Here is a 19720-nt window from a genome sequence, read left to right as displayed (position 1 = left end):
GAAATGGAGCCGGCCCCATTTGAGGTGTGTGGGTGCTGGCCGAGCCCCCACAGCGGTCCCTGTCTCACCGTCCCCCCCTCTCCTGTGCCCGCAGATCTGGGTGAGGAAGACCAGTGACAGCACCAAGATGAGGATCTACCTGGGCCAGCTGCAGCGTGGGCTCTTCGTGATCCGCCGGCGGTCAGCGGCTTGACTTTCTGCACTTCCTCTCCCCTTGACCCTTTTTCTGGAGTGGTTTTTATTTTTGTTTTGTTTTCTTCTTAATAGAAAATTCTTAACTTACCGGGACTAGCTACTTGGCCTGGGACATGGAGAGCGCTGTGGAGTCTTCCAAGGCACCCACACGGCCGGCCACCTCCATCTCTGTCGCTCTTCCTGCCTCGGCTTCTTCCAGAGTCAGTCGCCAGAGACTGACTGTCGGGAGTATTGGGGGTTTCCTCCACCTGCCTTTTAGTCCTTACTTTTTATTTGATTTTATTATTATTATTATTATTTTTTGTTTATACTTGGTCCTTTTTTTAAACCCTCCTTTGAGTTTGAAGGGGAGCTCCTTTTAATGAGTGTCTTGAGGTCTTTCTCCCATGAGGAGCAGTGAGTGTGTTTTCCCGTCAGGATCTGATGGGTGGATTGTGTGCCTGCTTCCCTCGGTAGGCCCGGAAGCGTGGGGCAGGAGAGCTCTCTTGGCTCCGCCTTCTTGGAGAAATAAAGGATGTGTAACATCTCATCTCCCTTGCTGAGTGACCGGAGCTTCAATCTTCACCCTGGAGACTGCACAGTGGACGGGGCTGGGAGAGGGGAACATGGCGCATTCCCAACACGCTGGAGAGCCAGCCCACTCTGAATGGTCTTGAATGCACATGATTTATTTAGACATGCCTGTCCCTGTTCAGGGTGAAGAAGTGGTAATTTCAGAAATTTCCATTTGTAATTCCTCTCTCCGGCTCCCAGTGGCTGGAAGATCACGTGCCCCACTGTGGTCCGGGTTTTCTCTGCTAGTCGGGGTGGCCAGGTGGGTGCACAGTAACCGGTCTGATGTGACTGGATCCACCACAGACCCCAACCTCCCCTCAGTTTGCCCACGTTGGTGACAGGGAGAGCCCTGTCATGCTGCGGCCACCAACTCTGCTTTTCCTCGAGTGCCCCCAGTGAAGCTACCTGTCATGGCGCTCCGTTCCTGCTCCGTTCCTGCCTGGGCTTCTCTTGAGTCGTGACTCACGGGGCGGGGCAGGGGATTCTCTGTGCTCCAGCTGCCACCATGCCGTGTGTAAAGAAGAGGTTGGAGCAACTGACCCCGTCCCTCTGGACTACCAGTAGGCTGTCCACGGTTTAGAATCCCCCACCCCCGACCCCGAGACAGGGCTTTTCTGTGTAGGCCAGGCTGGTCTTGAACTCAGAGATCCGCCTGCCTCTGCCTCCTGAGTGCTGGGATTAAAGGCGTGCGCCACCACGCCCGGCTTTTAGAAGTCTTGACAAGTGATCTGTTTTGCTCTTAGCCCCTTGGACTCCGTTCATGTTGCCTCTTGATGTTTCCAGCCACAGTAGTGGCTGTGACTCCAAGGAAAGACTTGTACAGACCTATTGTTTTAATTTATATCCACTCTCTCACGTTGGAGTTTTTAAGAAACCATGATAAATGATGATGTTTATTAATTAAAAGTTGCCAAGTGGTCTGTTTCTTCTCTGCTCTCTGCCTTCTACCCACTGTCACCACGGGTACCACAGTGATGCCCACATTGTCAGAGTCTTCACAGTGAACCCAGCTTGGCTAATATGATCACCACAATGAGCTCCACTTCATTGCACGCTCACCACAGTGAACCCCACTTTGTTCATATTCACAGTGAATCCCACTTTGTTACACGCTCACTGCAGTGAACCCCACTTTGTTACACGCTCACCGCAGTGAACCCCACTTTGTTCATGTTCAGTACAGTGAACCCCACTTTGTTATATATTCACTGTAGTGAGCCCCTTTGTTACATATTTACTACAGTGAACCCCACTTTGTTACATGTTCATTGTTACATGCTTGCTGCAGTGAACCCCATTGTTACATGTTCGCTGCAGTGGACCCCATTGTTACATGTTTGCTGCAGTGGACCCCACTGTTACATGCTCACCATAGTGAACCCCATTGTTACATGTTTGCTGCAGTGGACCCCCACTGTTACATGCTCACTGCAGTGGACCCCATTGTTACATGCTCACTGCAGTGGACCCCACTGTTACATGCTCACTGCAGTGGACCCCACTGTTACATGCTCACTGCAGTGGACCCCACTGTTACATGTTCGCTGCAGTGGACCCCATTGTTACAGTTTGCTGCAGTGAACCCCATTGTTACATGTTCGCTGCAGTGAACCCCATTGTTACATGTTCGCTGCAGTGAACCCCATTGTTACATGTTCGCTGCAGTGAACCCCATTGTTAAATGCTCACTGCAGTGAACCCCACCTTATTACATGCTCACTGCAGTGGACCAAGCCCAGGATAAGCAGGGGCTTCCATAGGTGGACTCAGTCACCCGAGTTCCCTCGGGTTTGGGGAAGTACCCTGCTGAAAAGCTCAGGAGCCCATGACGGAAATCATTTAGATGTATTTGGTGTTTGTCACCAAGGGGGTAAGTCAGGACACTTTTCCTTAGCTGTGACCTTCCTTGCCTTCCTATACAGCATTCGGAAGTGTGTTTTCATCTGGAGAGGCTGGGGGTGGGGTGGGGTGGGTTGGGGCACTCCTCTGGTGGAGCAGTAACAAGCTGTGTCTCCTCTGCCTTGCCTGGTGGCCACACTGTACTTTTGTGAAGTAACTTTAAGACCAGAATGTGGACCCCTTTGCCTTCTGTAACTTCAGAGGTCATCTGGGGCCATACTTGGACACGACCTTGACCTTCACTGCCTGCCCAGTGCCCTTAGAAGCCATGAAGGGGACTTGAGATACAGCCTTGGAAAATTAATATTCCAGATCCCAGAACACTTGAGTTTTTTAGTCACGCTTGACATGAAAAATCCGCAGTCTTGTTTTCGTGGGCTCTATTTGTGGACAGAGATCCATCAGTGAGGGACAGAGGCTTAAAGGGGAAGCAGATAGATGCTGGAGGAGCAGGAGGCTGGCCTTCAGCCTGGGGACTGTTAGAACTCCACAAGGTCCTTGTCTCTCCATAGACCCCCCACAGAGCAGATGACCTCGAATCCAACCGACCCCAGGCAGTTCTGATGCTGTTAGCATCAGGGTGTTTTCTTCCAGTGTTAGCTGGCCACGAGTCTAGAATGTCGACCTCTGCAGTGGGATGTCTCTGTGTCATCCCCCCCACACCTTTTGTCAAGCCAGTGCCCTGACAACTTCCAGATTTCCGTAGCCATAACCAAAGCCAGGGTGTGTGTTTCCCATCGGATACTAGTATTCAATGCTTGTCTAACTGCCAATGTGATGGCTTTCTCTACACTTGTAACTGGGGCCGTGAAAGACCCCAGATCCTTATCTTCAGGTTAAACTGCTGGTTCTGTGAAGCCCCTGTGTAGGACTGGGTGGCTTTTTAAGTGAAATGGGGCTGGGGGTGGTGATCGTAGATAAGGTTGATTCCATTTCTTCTTCTCCATCTCCTTCTCCTCCTTCTTTTGTTTTGTTTTGTTTTGTTTTGTTTTGTTTTGTTTTTCGAGACAGGGTTTCTCTGTGGAGCTTTGCGCCTTTCCTGGAACTCACTTTGTAGACCAGGCTGGCATCGAACTCACAGAGATCCGCCTGCCTCTGCCTCCCGAGTGCTGGGATCAAAGGCGTGCGCCGCCACCGCCACCGCCGCCGCCGCCGCCGCCGCCGCCGCCGCCACCACCCGGCCTGATTCTATTTCTTAAGCGCAGTGGAGAGGAGTGGATCCTTTTCACAGTATTTTCTGCTTCTTATTTTTTTCTTTAATTTTTTATGTTTTTCTTGAATTTTTAGTAGATAATCTCTTTATTTAAGAATTTTGCTTCTCATCTGGTAATTTGAAATCTCTAAACTTGGTATCTCGACATTGTTTCCAAAGAGCCCAAACCATTTTAAATTCAAGGTAGATCGGCAGCCATTGCAAGCAGCTGGTGGACCTCATTTAGTGCCATTAGTGGCTGCCACCTCAATGTTCTGAGAGGTAAATGTCAATTGTGAAAATAATTTTAAAAGTATAGGGTTTTTTTTTTTTTGTTTGTTTGTTTTTTGGTTTTTTGAGACAGGGTTTCTCTGTGTCACCCTGGCTGTCCTGGAACTCACAGAGCTAGCTTTTGAATAATAAACTTTCCAAGAGAAAGCCTCTGCGAAGACTGTTGGATCGGTTGACTTGCCAAGTGATCCAGTTGTGTTTTAGGTTTTCCTTCCATTGATCCCGGGCCGGGAGTTTGGGGGAGAGCGTGGATGTTCTGGCGTGATGCTGAAAAGCTCTGGGAGCCCTCTGTTCATTCCTCATTTGTGAAACACAGGGAGGGGTGCTGCCCCTCAAATTCTGTGATTGGGGCGGTAACCCACAGTCAGAGATGAGAGACAGTTGGCTCGGGTGGAAAACCGTGGTGACATTGTCAACTTCCAGTTCCAACTCTTCACAATCCAGTCTTCTGTCTTAATCACTGTAGCCTCCAGGCTCCTTGGTTCCTGTACTTTGGATCTGAAATGTGAAAGGCTTTGGCCACAGCTGTGTTCTGCTGAGGGGCAGTGGGGTTTTTTAAGGGGTGGTTCCCAGGGCGAGGTCTTGGGTCATTGTGGGTGAGTCCTTGAAAGGGATGGAAGGATGCTAGGCTAGTGCCCGTCCCACTTCGACCACAGGTGATTGGCCATGGACTGACACCCCACTCCCATGCCCGCAACTGAGCCTGAACAAATGTTTCTTCTTGTTAAGTTGCTCAGCTTAGATGCCATGTTACGGTAGTGATGAGCTGGCTAATCTGTGTCCTCCCATAGCTCTAGCCGGACACCCAGTATGGGGCAAAGATACACCAGAAATGCCAGAGCCGGCAGGAAAGGACATAACCCAGTGGGTAAATCTACCACCACTTACCCTCCTGCTTGTTACCTGGGTGGATAAAGCCTGAGTACCTTTGTGTATACCAGGAGTACTGAAACCTTATGGAAGGGACTTTCTCTCTCTTTTTAAAAACAAACAAACAAAAACCAAAAAACTTTTTTTTTCTTCTTCTGGGGACTTTCTCATTTAATGAGGTAGTTGGCGAAGGACTTTGTGCTTCCAGATTCCAGGCTGGTGAATTAACCGAGTTTCCATGAAACCCAGAGCTCAGTCAGCCGCATGGAGAGCTGGACATCCTGTGCCTGGATGCTCTCTGTTATGTGAGCTTTCTCTTGCCTTGTCTTCCTGTGGAGATACTGTCATGGGAGAACGGAAGGACACCCCAGTCCTGACTCCCTGCTTCAAGTCTCAGTTCCATCGGACGGTGCCGTGCTTAGGTTGGCAGTCTCCAGGCAGAGGTAGAGATGCTTCTGACCTCTGAAGGATGGAGACTCCAGGCTCCAGCTGAGGCAGATAAGCACCTTGCCGGCACTTTGAGCAGACTCTGGGTGGAATGAAGGAAGACAGAGGGACCATTTGCTCTGGACGCATCATTGACACTAGGAATACAATTGCTTTAGGATCTTTCCAGAAGACACAGTTTTTCTAATAACTGCTGTACCGGCTGGTTTTATGCCAACTTGACACAAGCTAGAGTCATCTGAGAGGAAGGAGCCTCTGCTGTGATATTTTGTGTGTGATCTAACAAATAAAGTTTGCCTGAAGATCAGAGGGCAAAGTCACCCACTAGTTAGCCATAGAGGTCAGGCAGTGGTGGCACACACCTTTAATCCCAGCACTAGGGAGGTGGAGACAGGAAGTGATGAGTGGACACAGAGAGGAATATAAGGTGGGAGGAGACAGGAGCTAGGCCCTTTCAGTCTGGGGATTCCTAGAGGTAAGAAGTCTTTCTAGTGGCTGGCTGTTCTGCTTCTCTGATCTTTCAGCTTTCACCCTGATAGCTGACTCCGGGTTTTTATTGTTTTTTTTTTTTTTTTTTTTTTTTTTGGTTTTTCGAGACAGGGTTTCTCTGTGTAGCTTTGCGCCTTTCCTGGAACTCACTTGGTAGCCCAGGCTGGCCTCGAACTCACAGAGATCCGCCTGGCTCTGCCTCCCGAGTGCTGGGATTAAAGGCGTGCGCCACCACCGCCCGGCTTCCGGGTTTTTATTGTTAAGACCAATTAGGATTCATGCTACAAGCCTCAGTGGAGGAAAATGCCTCCAGGAGATCCAGCTGTGAGGCATTTTCTCAGTTAGTGATCAATGGGGGAGGGCCCAGCCCGTGATGGGTGGTGCCATCCCTGGACTGGTGGTCCTGAGAGACCAGGAGAGGCCATTGGTGAAGGTGCAGCCTCGGTGGAAGTTGAAGGCCCAGGACTGAAGGAAGAAGTTGAGGCTTGGCACCATGAAAACAGCCTATGAGAGGCCATTGGTGAAAGTGCAGCCCTGTTGCAGCAGAGACCCCAGCATTTTGGAGATGCCAGTACCGTGGGACAACCATCAAGAATACTAGCGGCAGTGGAGTGGAGCCAGCCAGAGCCTAGAAGACAAGCTGTGTGTGCTGCAGAGGGCGGAGCCAGAGAAGTGACCCAGGTCCTCTGGAGGAGCCCAAAAGACATTGGATGGTTAGAATCTGGTTTTGCTTTGATTCAATTGTGACTGCCCTGATTGTTCCCTCTTGAAGTAAAAAAGTATTTTACTGGAGCCCACATTTGAGAGACTTTGAATTTTAAAAGATCATGGATTTTAAAAGAAACGGGCAGGGCTGGAGAGATGGCTCAGAGGTTAAGAGCACTGACTGCTCTTCCAGAGGTCCTGAGTTCAATTCCCAGCAACTACATGGTGGCTCACAAACATCTGAAATGAGATCTGGTGCCCTCTTCTGGCCTGCAGGAATACATGTGTATATAATAAATAAATACATCTTTAAAAAATAGAGATTGGCTATTTTAAAGGGACTGAGATTTTAATATGTTTGAGTTTGTGAAGACTGTGGGACTTCTAAAGTTACTTATGTTTTTATTGTGAGGTCTTGGGGATGAATAAGGAGGGGCTGTGGCTTAATAACGATGTGATTGTGTGTCAAGCTAATGAGGGATCAGTTGTCCTGGCTGGTGTTGTGTGTCAACTTGACCCGAGCTAGAGTCCTCAGAGAGGAAGGAGCCTCTGTTGAGGAAATGCCTCCAGGAGATCCAGCTGTGAGGTGCTTTGTCAATTAGTGATCCATGGGGGAGGGCCCAGCTCACCGTGGGTGTTGCCATCCCTGGGCAGGTAAAAGAAAGACTGAGCAAAGTCACCGGCAGTACGGCAGTACGCAGCTTCCCTTCATGGCCTTTGTTTCAGCTCCTGCCTTGACTTCCCCCAGTGGACGGGCTGTAATTAGACTATGTAAGCCAAATAAACCCTCTTCTCCTCAAGTTGCTTTTGGCTATTTGTTCCGTCACAGCAACAGAAAAAGAACCACAATAGACATGACGCGACGTCAGAAGAATAGCCATGACATGACGTCAGAAGGGAGCAGCATTTGGCACTCAGAGGCCATGAGAGTAAAGCTGCCAGCCACGAGATCACATGATCACATCAGTGGAGGCCTGGTCACAGGGGTGAGAGGGTATAGTTTAGACACAACTGGAAGGGTGACCTCACTGAGTATTATTATTATTATTATTATTATTATTTATTTATTTATTTATTTATTTTTAGATTTATTTATTTATTACACATACAGTGTTCTGTCTACATTCCAGAAGAGGGCACCAGATCTCATTATAGATGGTTGGGAGCCACCATGTGGTTGCTGGGAATTGAACTCAAGACCTCTGGAAGAACAGCCAATGCTCCTAACCTCTGAGCCACCTCTCCAGCCCTATTATTATTATTATTATCATCATCATCATCGTACATGTGTGCATGCCATGACATGCATGTGCTGGTCAGAGAACAGTTGTGGAGTTGGCTCTTCCCCCACCTCCCTACTCCCCCAAATTCATGTCCTCTTTCCCTCTTAACCCTCTGAGTCCAACCTGTGCGGCCCGTGTCCTCAGGGCTGTGGGGTCAGCCACTGTAGTGTAGCAGACTCGGACGTTAGACCCTCTTGCCTTGACTCCCGAGTGTTGGAATTGCAAGGCGTGCACCTCCGCAGCAGGTCTATAAAGGACTGAGGGGTTCTAGCCCGGGGCTGGAGCACATTGGTGAACCTCCCAACTGGGCTACCTCCCTAGGCCCTCCGGTTGATTTTGTTTGCTTGTGGACAAACCATTCAGTTTGCCATCCCCGACTTAACATGGCCAGTTGCTTCATGAAAGCAACCAAGGCCCAGCAACACTAAACACCCGAGGCCAGATGGCTAAGGAGAGGTGGTGACATCCCTAGAATGTGGGAGGGATGATCACTGGGACCTGCAGGTGCTGGATCTGCCGGACGGCACAGGGCACATCCCGTTCTGTATCTGCCTCACTGTGGCCTCTGTGGCTTTGCCCCTTCAGTGCGGTGGTTGAAGTGAATGGAGTCCGGAGTTCACAAGCCTGGCAGAGACAGTTACCAACCTTGCGGCATTTACTTGGTGTCTGTGTGCGTTGGCGTTAGGATGCCCTCTACCGACATGCCTGGGCATTTTCTGGTTTTAGCAGTGAATGCCTTGCTTGCATCCTTGAATCCGCGGTGGACCTTGGCTTCTATTCCCCACCCTGTTACTTATTTCTGGCTTCTATCAGATGGAGATGACCATTGATGGCCCCTTTTCCTCAGAGCTGATTTACCATGGGGAGAGTGGTGTTTGGGACCACAGTAAATTCTCAGCACAGGCCGATTGTTTCCATAGCGTTCAGAGCAAAGAGTCTCTGTCCTAGGGCTTCTGGTGAGAGGCTCACTGTCACCCCAGCAGGACAGGGACCTTGGCCATAGTCATCTTTGGTCAAGTGCAATCATTCCGAGGTAATTATTTTCTTCTACTTGAAATGAAAACCATCACCCTCCTTTTAAAATATTATTTTGTATTCTTTGAAACCTCCGTACGTTCATACGATATGTATTGTTCATGTCCACCCGCCACCTCCTAGGTCTCCCACCTCCCTCCCTGCCTCACATCATCCTTTTTAAAGTTGTCATTAATAACCTGAGTCAAGCCCTGCCCCTATGTGCATAGGTGTGCGACCGTTTACCAGTGGCCACACACCTCCCCCAAGGACTGTGACTCTTCTTCCTCAGCATCTTCCACTGCCAATAGCTCCTCTGAGAAGGACCCCTCTCAGAGCCCAGGGGACCCCTCCTCTCTCCCTGCTGGACTTTTGACTGGCTTGATCAAGTCATCACCATCCAGAGGACCACATGCCTTAGGGGCCGAGTTCTCTGCAAATGGCCTTGATTGAAGTCCACTCATGTGTTCTCAGGTCTTCCATTGGGTCAGAGGAAGGCGAGGCTGGCAGGTAGAGGCGAGTGAGTACAGGCCACATTTAAAGCCCCAGAACACGCATTTGGTAGTACTCCCGCAGTCCATCTTGGAACTTCAGAATCAGCTTGTCCTGCGGCGGGTATCTTTTTCTTTTCCGTTGGACTCTCCTGTCTCCCTCCCACCTCTTCCCTTTCTCCTTTCTCTCCCTGGCTCAGCTGCTCACACTCCTCCCCTTTATGTCCCCCGGGGCAGCGGCTCATGGCGGCCCTGCAGTGACTTTCCAATTTCACACTTACATGCCCCTGAAAGTCTCTGCACACTAACGCGTGTGTAAAACCAATGAAGGGCGGCAGCGCCTGTCCTGTTAGACAGTTGTCTGTCTGTCCGCCTCCCTCTCCAACACACAGCTCTCCCCCGAGATTCCAAATGCGTTAGATGAAATCTATCAATATAGGCATTGAAAAGAGACTGACTTTATTGATACTGACTGTGTTCCTCCATGTGTGCGGCTTCTCATGTGGTCTTTTTTTTTTTTTTTTTTTTTTTTGTTTTTATTTTTTTGAGACAGGGTTTCTCTGTAGTTTTGATGCCTGTCCTGGAACTCACCTTGTAGACCAGGCTGGCCTTGAACTCACAGAGATCCACCTGGCTCTACCTCCCGAGTGCTGAGATTAAAGGTGTGTGCCACCACCGCCCAGCTTTCCCACGGTGGTCTTATTTACTACACAAGGCCGGGCAATCTGTGTCCAAGGGAGAAACTGAGGCATGGAAGAGGAAGGTGTGCCTGTCACTCCATTCATATGGTGTCTACCCATGGGCCCTCCCCTTCCTGACACATCCTGCCAGAGCGCAAGGGACTCTTTGTTGCCACCTAAGCGGGTGTCCTACTCCTGTTTCCAGGCCGGGGTGGGGGTGGGGAGCAGCAGGAGAGGGGCTTGTCTGATCACAAAGGGGTCAACTATGGCTGGACAATAGCTAGGACCCAGATCCGAGCTTAAACAGAAGACAGGTCCAGCCTCAAGACTGTTCCCTCGGCTGGGGCCTGAAAAGCTGGCCTTGAATTTCAGCTCTTTTTTTAGAAGCTGTGTGATTTTGGAGAAATCCCCAAACCCTTCTGAATAGTAACCGTGGGACGTATCGCTCCGGGCTGCTCCTAGCCTCCGTTGGAGAAGCTGCGTTTTGATGTGGGCATCGGTTAAGACAGACTGAAACTGGTCAAAGTGACGGGAAGTAGTGACGAGTGCCCAGCATTCAGTGGGACATCTAGGGTTAGGGCTCCCCGGCCCCTGCCCACGGTTCTGGGAGGGGCTCTCCCAGAGGATGGGAGGAGACCAGTGAATGCTCTCCTCTGTACAGGTGACATGGCCGTTGCATTCCTGGACCCACAGCAGTGTGGTTGCCTGAAGGGCTGCGGGGGGGGGGGGGGAGGGGATTTAATTTGGGGAGTGTGTGTGTGTGTAGCCATTGGTAGGTTGCATTTACACCTGGGGGTAGGCTCTAACCCAGGTGCAAATGGGCAGCACTGATTGGACCCAGTGAGTTATTTAAAACTAAGATGACATTGGTTGGAAGGAAGGATGGGTTAGAGTTGGCAGGGCCCTCGGGAGTGAAGGGGCTTGAGGCTAAGCCCTAGCCGATTTCCCACAGCTGTTTTACCCAGGAAAGGCCAGTGACAGCCACTAGTCACAAGTCTTGAGTCATTCGAGGCAAGTCGATGTCCTGCCCCCGGTTTATCTTATTTTAACGGCTATGTCCCTGGGTGGGCTGAGGAAACCGCGTTACCACGTTCCAGGGAGGACACAGACAGCGTGGGCGTTTCTCTTTTTCTCTAACACCCTGTGACGTGAACCGTTTTCTCTCTTCCTAGTGTGCTGCAGGTGCCCATTAGATGCCTGGCGAAATGAAATAGGTGTTCGGCTTCATCCTTGTCATTTATCCTGGTGCCTCTCTCCCTGTCCTCTCCTTGCCTCCTCCCTCCATTCCATCTCCCCCTCCCCCTCCCTCCCTTTCCCTCTAAGGGGGTCTCATGTAGCCCAGAGCGGCCTCAAACTCACTATGTAGCCAAGACTAACCTTGAACTTCTGATCCCCCTGCCTCCACCTCTGAGTCCTGGGCTTACGGGGGCACACACCAGCACACCTGGCTTCATGCAGTGCCGGGGCTTGAACTCAGGGCTTCACGTGTGCTGGCCCAGTATTCTATCATAAGCTACACCCCAAGCCCTGAATCTCTTTCAAGACAAAATGAGGCGAGCGCACTTAGAAGCTTCCAGACACTTTTGGCCACCACATCTAGGGATCAGGTTTTCCCCTTCACCTGCTGGAGGTCACTGCACTATGGAGCTGGTCGCCGTGGCGTTTCGCATCTGACTCTTGGTAGTCTGCCATGAAAGCGGGTGTTTTGGGGCCTGGCATCACCTTTTCCGCCGTGGAAGCCACCCCCACTCTCATAGTCAACCCGCCACTTAGGTTGACATTCAGTGTTTACATTGCTGTGACTATAATCTAGTCACAGTCACAGCTCTCTTGTACTGTAAACTAGAATTGCTGTTGACAGCCTCCCCCCCCCCCCCCGAGTTAATAGTTATATTATCATTTTCTTCTTGTCATTTGCTTGGCTGTCTTACGTGCATAGGACTAATCCGACTCCAGACTCGTTGCCAACTGATTAAGTTCCTTCAAAAGACATGCGCTGCGCAAGGTCTCCTCTGAGCATCGAAATCCCTCTTCCCCGCAGACCCTGCTCCCCTGGCCTGGCCCACAGCCATCCCCCTGCAGGCCCTTTCAGCCTTCATTGCATCTGTAGCTTCCATTTCTTGTCTGTCTGTCTGTCTGTCTTCCTGTGTTTGTATAGGACACACTTGCTGGTACCTCCCAAAGCTGGGTTGCAGATGCCTCTCTTCTGTTCCTGCTTAATTGAAAGTCCGGCTGGTGGGGGGACAGTCTCAGGTTTGGAGAACTGAAAAGCCTCATACCAGCTTAACGCTCCGTGTGTTTCTCTGAGCTCTGCTCTCCTTCCCTTCCATTTCTAGAAGTCCTTTGTGCTCCTGAGTCATCGGGGGGGGGGGGGGGGGGGAGGGTGCGTACTTCGAATCCATCTTCAGCTTTTAAAATCTGGCCCGTGCCTCTCCAGTGCTATCCGTTCCGGCCGGTTTAATTTTAGCCTGGGAGCCATTTACCTTTAGGATTTGAAGGCAATGCTTACGGCTTCCAGGATTTCCTCAAGAAGTCAGAATCCATCCCAATTATCAGCCGTTTTGGCCTGACTTTGTCACGTCTCCAGGAGCTTAAAGGACTCAGTATCTTGAAACCTTACAACGATTGGCCTTGGTGTGTGCCCGTGGTACTGAGCTGTTAGAAATGTCCCAGTTCTAGGAACTTGTGTTTTTTAATGTATTTCCTTTATGTCCTGGGAATACAGTAGCCTCTATATCCATGGAATCCGCGGTCCACCCTGAACCGCAAGGGGAGAAGGTAGTTGTTAGGCTTTGTGCAGTCTTGGTATCCTGGCCCTCAAACAACATAGTAAGTATTTAACTAGCTTGCTCCTTGTGTCTAGTATTCTAAGCAACTGTGAAGTGATTGAGAACAGACTGGAGGATGTGTGGAGGTTATATGCAAATGCTATGCTAATTATACCAGGGTCTTGGGTCACCACAGATTCTGGCATCTGGTGGGGGCTGGGGGGATGTCGTATAGCCAATGCTTCCATAACACTGAAGGACAACCGTATGTATGCATGTGGGGCCAACTTGCAAGATGGCAGCTACACCCTTGCACCATCAGCTCTCTTGTTAGCCCGGAAATGATGGGATTGTTTCTGAGGTTGAGATCTCAAGGGCCTCTGCCTTGGCTTGGGTCACTTGCTCTGGGAGCGTATGCTCCCATGTTAAATAGGACTCAGAGGCACCCATGTCAAGGAACCAAGGTCTCCAGTTGGTGTTCAGCTTGGAACGGAGGCTCCTCATCAAGAGCAGTAAGGACCCAGTCATTTGCTTTGGAAATGGATCCTCTAGCCCCGGTCACTTCTTCATTGTGGGACCCCCTGCCACCTGAGTGGCCCTGGGCCATGGTCACCGAACTGTGCTCTTCTTAAAGGCACCCCACCTTCTTCTGGGGGAGCTATAACCGCTCTGAACTGTCACCCCAGAGCCCAAGGCAGGAGAACTGTGTGTTCCAGGCGAGCAGGGGTGTCCCAGTTTAATCTCTGTTGCTGTGATACGATACTCCGACACAAAACAACCTAAGTGAGAAAAGGCTAATTTTAGCCCCAAATTCTAGATCATTGACAGTCCACCGCTGTATGGATGTCAGAGGCCACAGGAACATGAAGCACCCACTTACGTGACATCCACAGCCAAGAGCAGAGAGAGATGGATGATGCATGCCTACTGCTCAGCTGTTTCTCCACTCTTAAACAGCCTGGGACCCAGACCCAGGGAATGCTGCCACCCATGGTGGGCATGTCTTCCTATATCAAGTAACTTCATCAAGACAGTCCCTAGCTGCCATGCTCACAGGTTTAGGAAACCCCTCACTGAGATTCTCTTCCCAGATAGGATACTTGTATCAATCGTTACATTTCACGTCATTTAATATTTTCTTTCCCTTTGACTTATTATTCCATGTTCTGAGAGAGCTTGCCAGTTTATTTTCTGAGTTTTTTTTTTACTTCCATTGAAACAATTTCTAGAAACCACTTTTTAAAAAATGTGCATTGGTGTTTTGCCTGTGTGTTTGTCTGTGTGAGGGTGTCAGATCCCCTGGAACTGGAGTTACAGACGGTTGTGAGCTGCCATGTGGGTGGTGGGGATTGAACCTGGGTCCTTTGGAAGAGCAGTCAGTGCTCTTAACAACTAAGCCATCTCTCCAGCCCCTAGAAACCATTTTTAACCTCCACTTCTTTTCTCTCTCTTCTCCCTTTCTCTTTCTCCTCCTTCTTTTCGAGGCAGGGTTTCTCTGTGTAACAGCCTTGCCTATTCTGGAACTCAGTTTTATAGACCAGACTGGTCTCGAACTTACAGAGATCTGCCTGCCTCGCCCTTCCGAGTGCTGGGTTTAAAACTTCACACCATCATGCCTGGCCCTTTCTTTTGTTTAAAGATTTACTTTATTTTTATGTGTGTGTGTGTGTGTGTGTGTGTGTGTGTGTGTGTGTGTGTGTGTACATACAGGTGCGCATAGTCACTAGAAGAGGACATTGGATCCTCTGGAGCTGCAGTTATAGGTGGTTGTGAGCACCCCCTTCCCAATGTGTTGGAGTGTTGGAAACTGAACTCCCATCCTGTGCAAGAGCAGTACACGCTCTGATGAAGCATCTGCCCAGCACCCCCCCCCCTTTTGCTTTGCTCTGGATGTTGATCCCAGGGCCTCACACACGCTATGCATCTGCTTTGCATAGTGCTGCTCCTGGCCTCCCATACTTATATTTCTAGATGGTCTTGGAACCTTCTCAGCTTGCCACCCTGTCCGCTGAAGATTCGGTTGTGCTTTTAATAGTCGCTTTTAGATTCTAGAATTGATTTTTTCCTTTTCGGCCCCCTTCATTCTAGTTATAAAAGATCTCTTTTATAACTTTACATTCGTTTTAGTGAGATTTCACACACACACAAAAAAAGAGAAAAACAGATATATGTGTTTAACCAATGCCCTACCTCAACCTTTTAATTCCTTAATTACCTGTTCCCCTCCAGACCCCCTGTGACTCATTCAGCCCCTTGCTCATCAAGATAGCTGAGGGGGAGGGACATTGGCTGTTCTCAGTCACGTGGTCCTGAGGTCATGGCCTATGAATCACAGCAGAAGAAGCATGAGTAGATCGTTTCCAAGGATTCAGTACACAAACTTATTTCAAAGCTACTAATTTGGACCCAGAAGTTACGCCAATGGCCTTCATCTGGCGACTTTGACCTCAGAGCTGAGAGTCAAGAGCTGAGGGAAGGAATTTATATGCACGTGACCTGAAGGTCTGAATGTGTGTATCTAACACGATGCCCGTGGGTTCAAATGCATCTATATGCTCTCCACACATCTCAAAAATGAACTTTGTACAAATAAAAACCACCTCTGGTCTGTGGGAAAATTGAGAATCGTGAAAAATGCTTCGCCTAGAGTATATTTAAATATTCATGGCATCTTCAAAGCAAAGCTGCTGGGAAAGGCTGAGCTACCAGGAACACAGCTGGGACAGCATGGTCACACTGCCCTGAAAGTGCAGGACTGAGAGGAATTCAGGGGTGGCCTAGTTCACGCCCCCACTGCCACAGCGAGAAAAGCTATTTTGGATGTGTTGTGTCTGTTATTAAAGAGACCAAGCTCTTACTGAAAATATGTACTTGATTGTAACATCTTGAAGATAATTATATTTTGTATTACAGAATTTATTTAGGGTAGCGAATTATTTCAGTTGTTTCCTTCCTAACATCCCTCATGTGATAAGGTTTTAGGGATGGCTATCATATCATGATGTATGTTTGTGACTTTTCTCCTTACTCCGCCCAAGGCAGACATTACTAATCAATCATGCCACTCATTCTCTTTAAGCTCAGATGTGAGATCTCAGAATTACTTTACTATTTGATTTTGAGACAAAAATCTCATTAAACCAGGTTGGCCTTCGATTTGCTTTGTGGTCAAGGATGACCTTGAATTTCTGATCCTCCTGACTCCACATCCTTTGTGTTGAGATTACAGGAATGTGCTCAACTCATAATCCTTTCCCACAGCATTCCTGGTAGTCACTAGCAACGACTGTGATGTGTTGAGCACATCTTTGACTTCTGGTTGGGTAAGCTATCACTAACCTCAGATACCGAGAACAGACTGAAAATGGTCTTTCCAGAAGAAACTAAACTAGAATCTGGGTGTTTTCCCCTTTTATTTTGTGTGTTTGGAGCCTGCAGCCTCCACAACTGTGTTTTGTTTTGGCTTTTCATCTTTTGGCTCTTGCCTGTTACCCAATATTTTCTTCATGTACGCCGAAGTCTTTGATTAACCTACTTAATTACACCTTTACCCCGCCATTTACTCCATTATGCTCACAAAGTCTCCTGAGTGACGTTAATAGCAACACTCTCCACTGTTTGCTGAGCACAGACTAGAGTCCATTCAATGCTGAGCCTGCTGCATGCATCAAATGCACAAAAGCTGTGAGAGACTTGCGATAGTGCCTGGCATACCATGATACCCAATTATTATATTTAATCTTTAAAACTGCTCACAAAGGCATAGGCATTATTGATCAAAGAGTTTAAATATTCCTGGGTAGCTGGCTGGTAAGTAGCAGAACTAGATTCCAGTTCAATCCAGGTAGCTTCCCAAACTTGTGACTCATTCATTCAACCTTTCCTGATTCCCTTATAGTCTTCTGTCATTGTCATATCATGATGATCGTGGACATTATAGAAATGTGAATACAGTTGTCCCTCAGCTTCTGCAGGTGACTTGTTCTAGGTGTCCCTTGCCCCAGGGGTTCCCAACTCCACAGATGCTCACATCTCATCTCAAATGGAATAGTGCATGAATACACCTGTGCACATCTTACTGTAGACTTTCAGTCATCCCTGGTTACTTATAGCACCTAAAGCAAGGTAAATGATGAGTAAAGTGTTGTTGTAATGTCCTGCTTAGGTGACAATGGCAAGAAATCAGTCTGCACACGAGCGTGTACACATACTACTGTTGTGACTATTGTAGGCTTAATGACGAAGCATGCAATTTGTAGCTGCCTGATCCATAGTAATAGATACAGAGGGATGGCTGTATGTCTTTATATCTTCTGTATCAACTGATATAGCATATATACATCATGATCTGTATATACATATACATATAATATACATATTATATACATATGGATGAGGTACAGTATGTTAGCACAGATCTCCCTAGCAAGTGTTGTTATATTATTTTTCTTGTTGTTGTTTTTCTTTTTACAGATAATTAAACTGAGCCTGAGAACACCGTATGGCCAGCATGCTGCTTGTTAGTACATTCAAAGCTGATTTGATTAAAGTCATTATATCCTACCGCTTTCATAACGAACCATGAAACACACTGACCGACATCTGCCCAGCAGCTGTTATGATGCACGTCCATCAGGAACTTTTCTCAATCCGTGAAACATTTCTTTTCTAGATTGAGTTTCCTTTCCAAGCATTTGCAAGGCAACAGATTGCCAAACAGGTAGCTGTACTTGGTGACAGACAACCAGAGTCCCGCTGTACACTCCTCCAGATAATTTGAAATCTTTAAAACATTACATTCATTTACTTAATTATTTATTTATTGCGTGTGCATAGATGTTTGTGTAGGGGCATGTGCATGCCTCTGAGTACACGTAAAGAGGGCAACTTGTGGGAATCTGTTCTCTCCTTCCGTTGTGTAGTTAGAGGACTCAGTTGGTCATGTTTAGCCGCAAGCTCCTTTTATCTGCTGAGCCATCTCCCTGGCCCAGGAGTCTAAAATCTTAACTCTTGTTTTGTACCTCAGTTTCCCCATCAGAAATGGGAAGAATACCTACTTGACATCTTGCAGCTATCAGTGTTCGAGATCACAAGTCTTTATGAAACAGGTTGCCAAGTAGAAGTGTGGGAAACTCACTTTGGCTTACATTGCGCATTGTAAAGATTGAACTAACTTTTAAAAATTTAACAATGAGATTTTTTTTTCTTCGAGACAGGGTTTCTCTGTGTAGTTTTGGTGGCTGTCTTGTATCTTGCTCTGCAGCCCAGGCTGGCCTTGAATTCACAGAGATCTGCCTGGCTCTGCCTCTGGAGTGCTGGGATTAAAGGCGTGCGCCGCCGCTGCCGCCCGGTGCAATGAGATTTTTTTAAAGTTTCTCTTGAGTTACGAAAACACCCGTGTGGGACCTGGCTGTCTTACTGGGCACCTGGATGGGCACAAGGGCAGTTTCCCCTCTTGACTGAGGTTGCTATGCTTTTAGTGTGTCTCCACCACAACATCTGTGTCCTCCCCCCAGGGCCATCTCAGTACTTAAAACTGCCACACTACAGCCGCCAACTTTTCCCGCTGGTCCTTGTAGACCTCCGACTTTGAACTTCTACACTGGAGCAGGAGAGAGTTTCCTGGATAGTTAGAAAGAGCATCAGTGGGACAAAGTGTTTCTGACAGCCGTTTGAGCTGTGTTGATGAGAGACCTTTATTCCCCGATTCTACATATTTAAAAAAAAAAAAGGCTTTAAACCAGAACAGAGTGTTTGAAAGAGCAAATGAAAGAAGTGTTATTTTTAACATACATTTTCACTGGTATGTACTGTGACCACCACCTGCCTATCCAGGGCAAAACACTGGCTCTGTGTAAAGCCGCCAGACTGCCCTTGGTACCTCGGACAGCACCACACACTCTTTCTTGAATTTGATCTTCTGCAGGGGACAGTCACCTGTCACTCAACAAGGTGGTTTTTCTGCTGTTACACACTGTGCAGGATCCTGTGTCCTGAGTGTGTACGTAACACAGTTCTGACACAAACCATGAGTAATGCACTGTTACAGTGTCTCTAGATGATAGGATGTATATATTATTTTTAATTTCTTAAATTTATTCCTTGAGAATTTCATGTATATATGCAATATATTTTGATCATATTTACCCTCATGCCTTCCTTTTAACTCCTCCCAGATCCCTCTGACATCCCCTTCCCAACTTCATGTTCTCTTATTTTTTTTATAACCCACTGGCTTTAATTAGTGATGCTCATAAGCACACCAATGTAGGGCCATCCACACGAGTGTGGTCAACCTAGAAAGCGCCACACTCCTAAACAAAACTGACTCTTCTTCCCTGAGCATCCACCAACTGCCTCACCAAGCTCCTCCATGCTCCTCAGGTGTGGGAGGGTTGTGTGCCTCTACAGATTGGAAAGTTTTCCGTTACATTTGCACACTAGGAGACCACAGTTCTATTTATGGTCTGTCATTGAACTGGACATCATTACATGGCATGTGACATACTATTTCAAAGTCTAGCTGACTCAGGACCTTTGCTTGCTTGTTTGTTTATTGAAACAGTCTCACCTGTCCTAACTTTTACTGTTAAACTACTATTTATTTCTAGAAATGGGATTAAGGAATGAGAAAAGGTGCTAGAGAGATGGCTCAACAGCCCAGACCACTTATTGTTCTTGCAGAGATCCCAGGTTTGATTCCCAGCACCCACATGGCTACTCACAACCATAACTCTAGTTCCAGAGGATCTGGTGGACTCTTCTCACCACTCTGGGCACCAGACATGCCTATGGTTCACACACATACATGTAAGCAAAACACTCATGCCTATAAAATCAA

General features: G+C 48.1%; 1 protein-coding gene and 1 long non-coding RNA gene across 2 annotated transcripts in view; both read left to right on the top strand.

Moving 5' to 3' along the window:
- The window catches only part of Suds3 (SIN3A corepressor complex component SDS3), a 28833-nt gene extending 28109 nt beyond the window's left edge, over positions 1-724 (top strand). The window contains exons 12-13 of the mRNA XM_006970815.4: positions 95-180; positions 268-724. Coding sequence (XP_006970877.1) covers positions 95-180; positions 268-292 — 111 coding nt within the window. The 3' untranslated portion in view covers positions 293-724. The remainder of the gene's footprint in view (positions 1-94; positions 181-267) is intronic.
- A 15397-nt stretch (positions 725-16121) lies between these two features.
- On the top strand, positions 16122-17681 carry LOC121825345 (uncharacterized). The gene is made up of 2 exons (XR_013047773.1): positions 16122-16689; positions 17353-17681. It is a non-coding gene; the product is annotated as an uncharacterized LOC121825345 (long non-coding RNA).
- The last annotated feature ends 2039 nt before the right edge of the window (positions 17682-19720 follow it).

The sequence above is a fragment of the Peromyscus maniculatus genome, chromosome 23 (assembly GCF_049852395.1).
Source record: "Peromyscus maniculatus bairdii isolate BWxNUB_F1_BW_parent chromosome 23, HU_Pman_BW_mat_3.1, whole genome shotgun sequence".
In the NCBI taxonomy this organism is placed as follows: Eukaryota; Metazoa; Chordata; class Mammalia; order Rodentia; family Cricetidae; genus Peromyscus; species Peromyscus maniculatus.
This window is presented reverse-complemented; position numbering and strand designations above follow the sequence as displayed.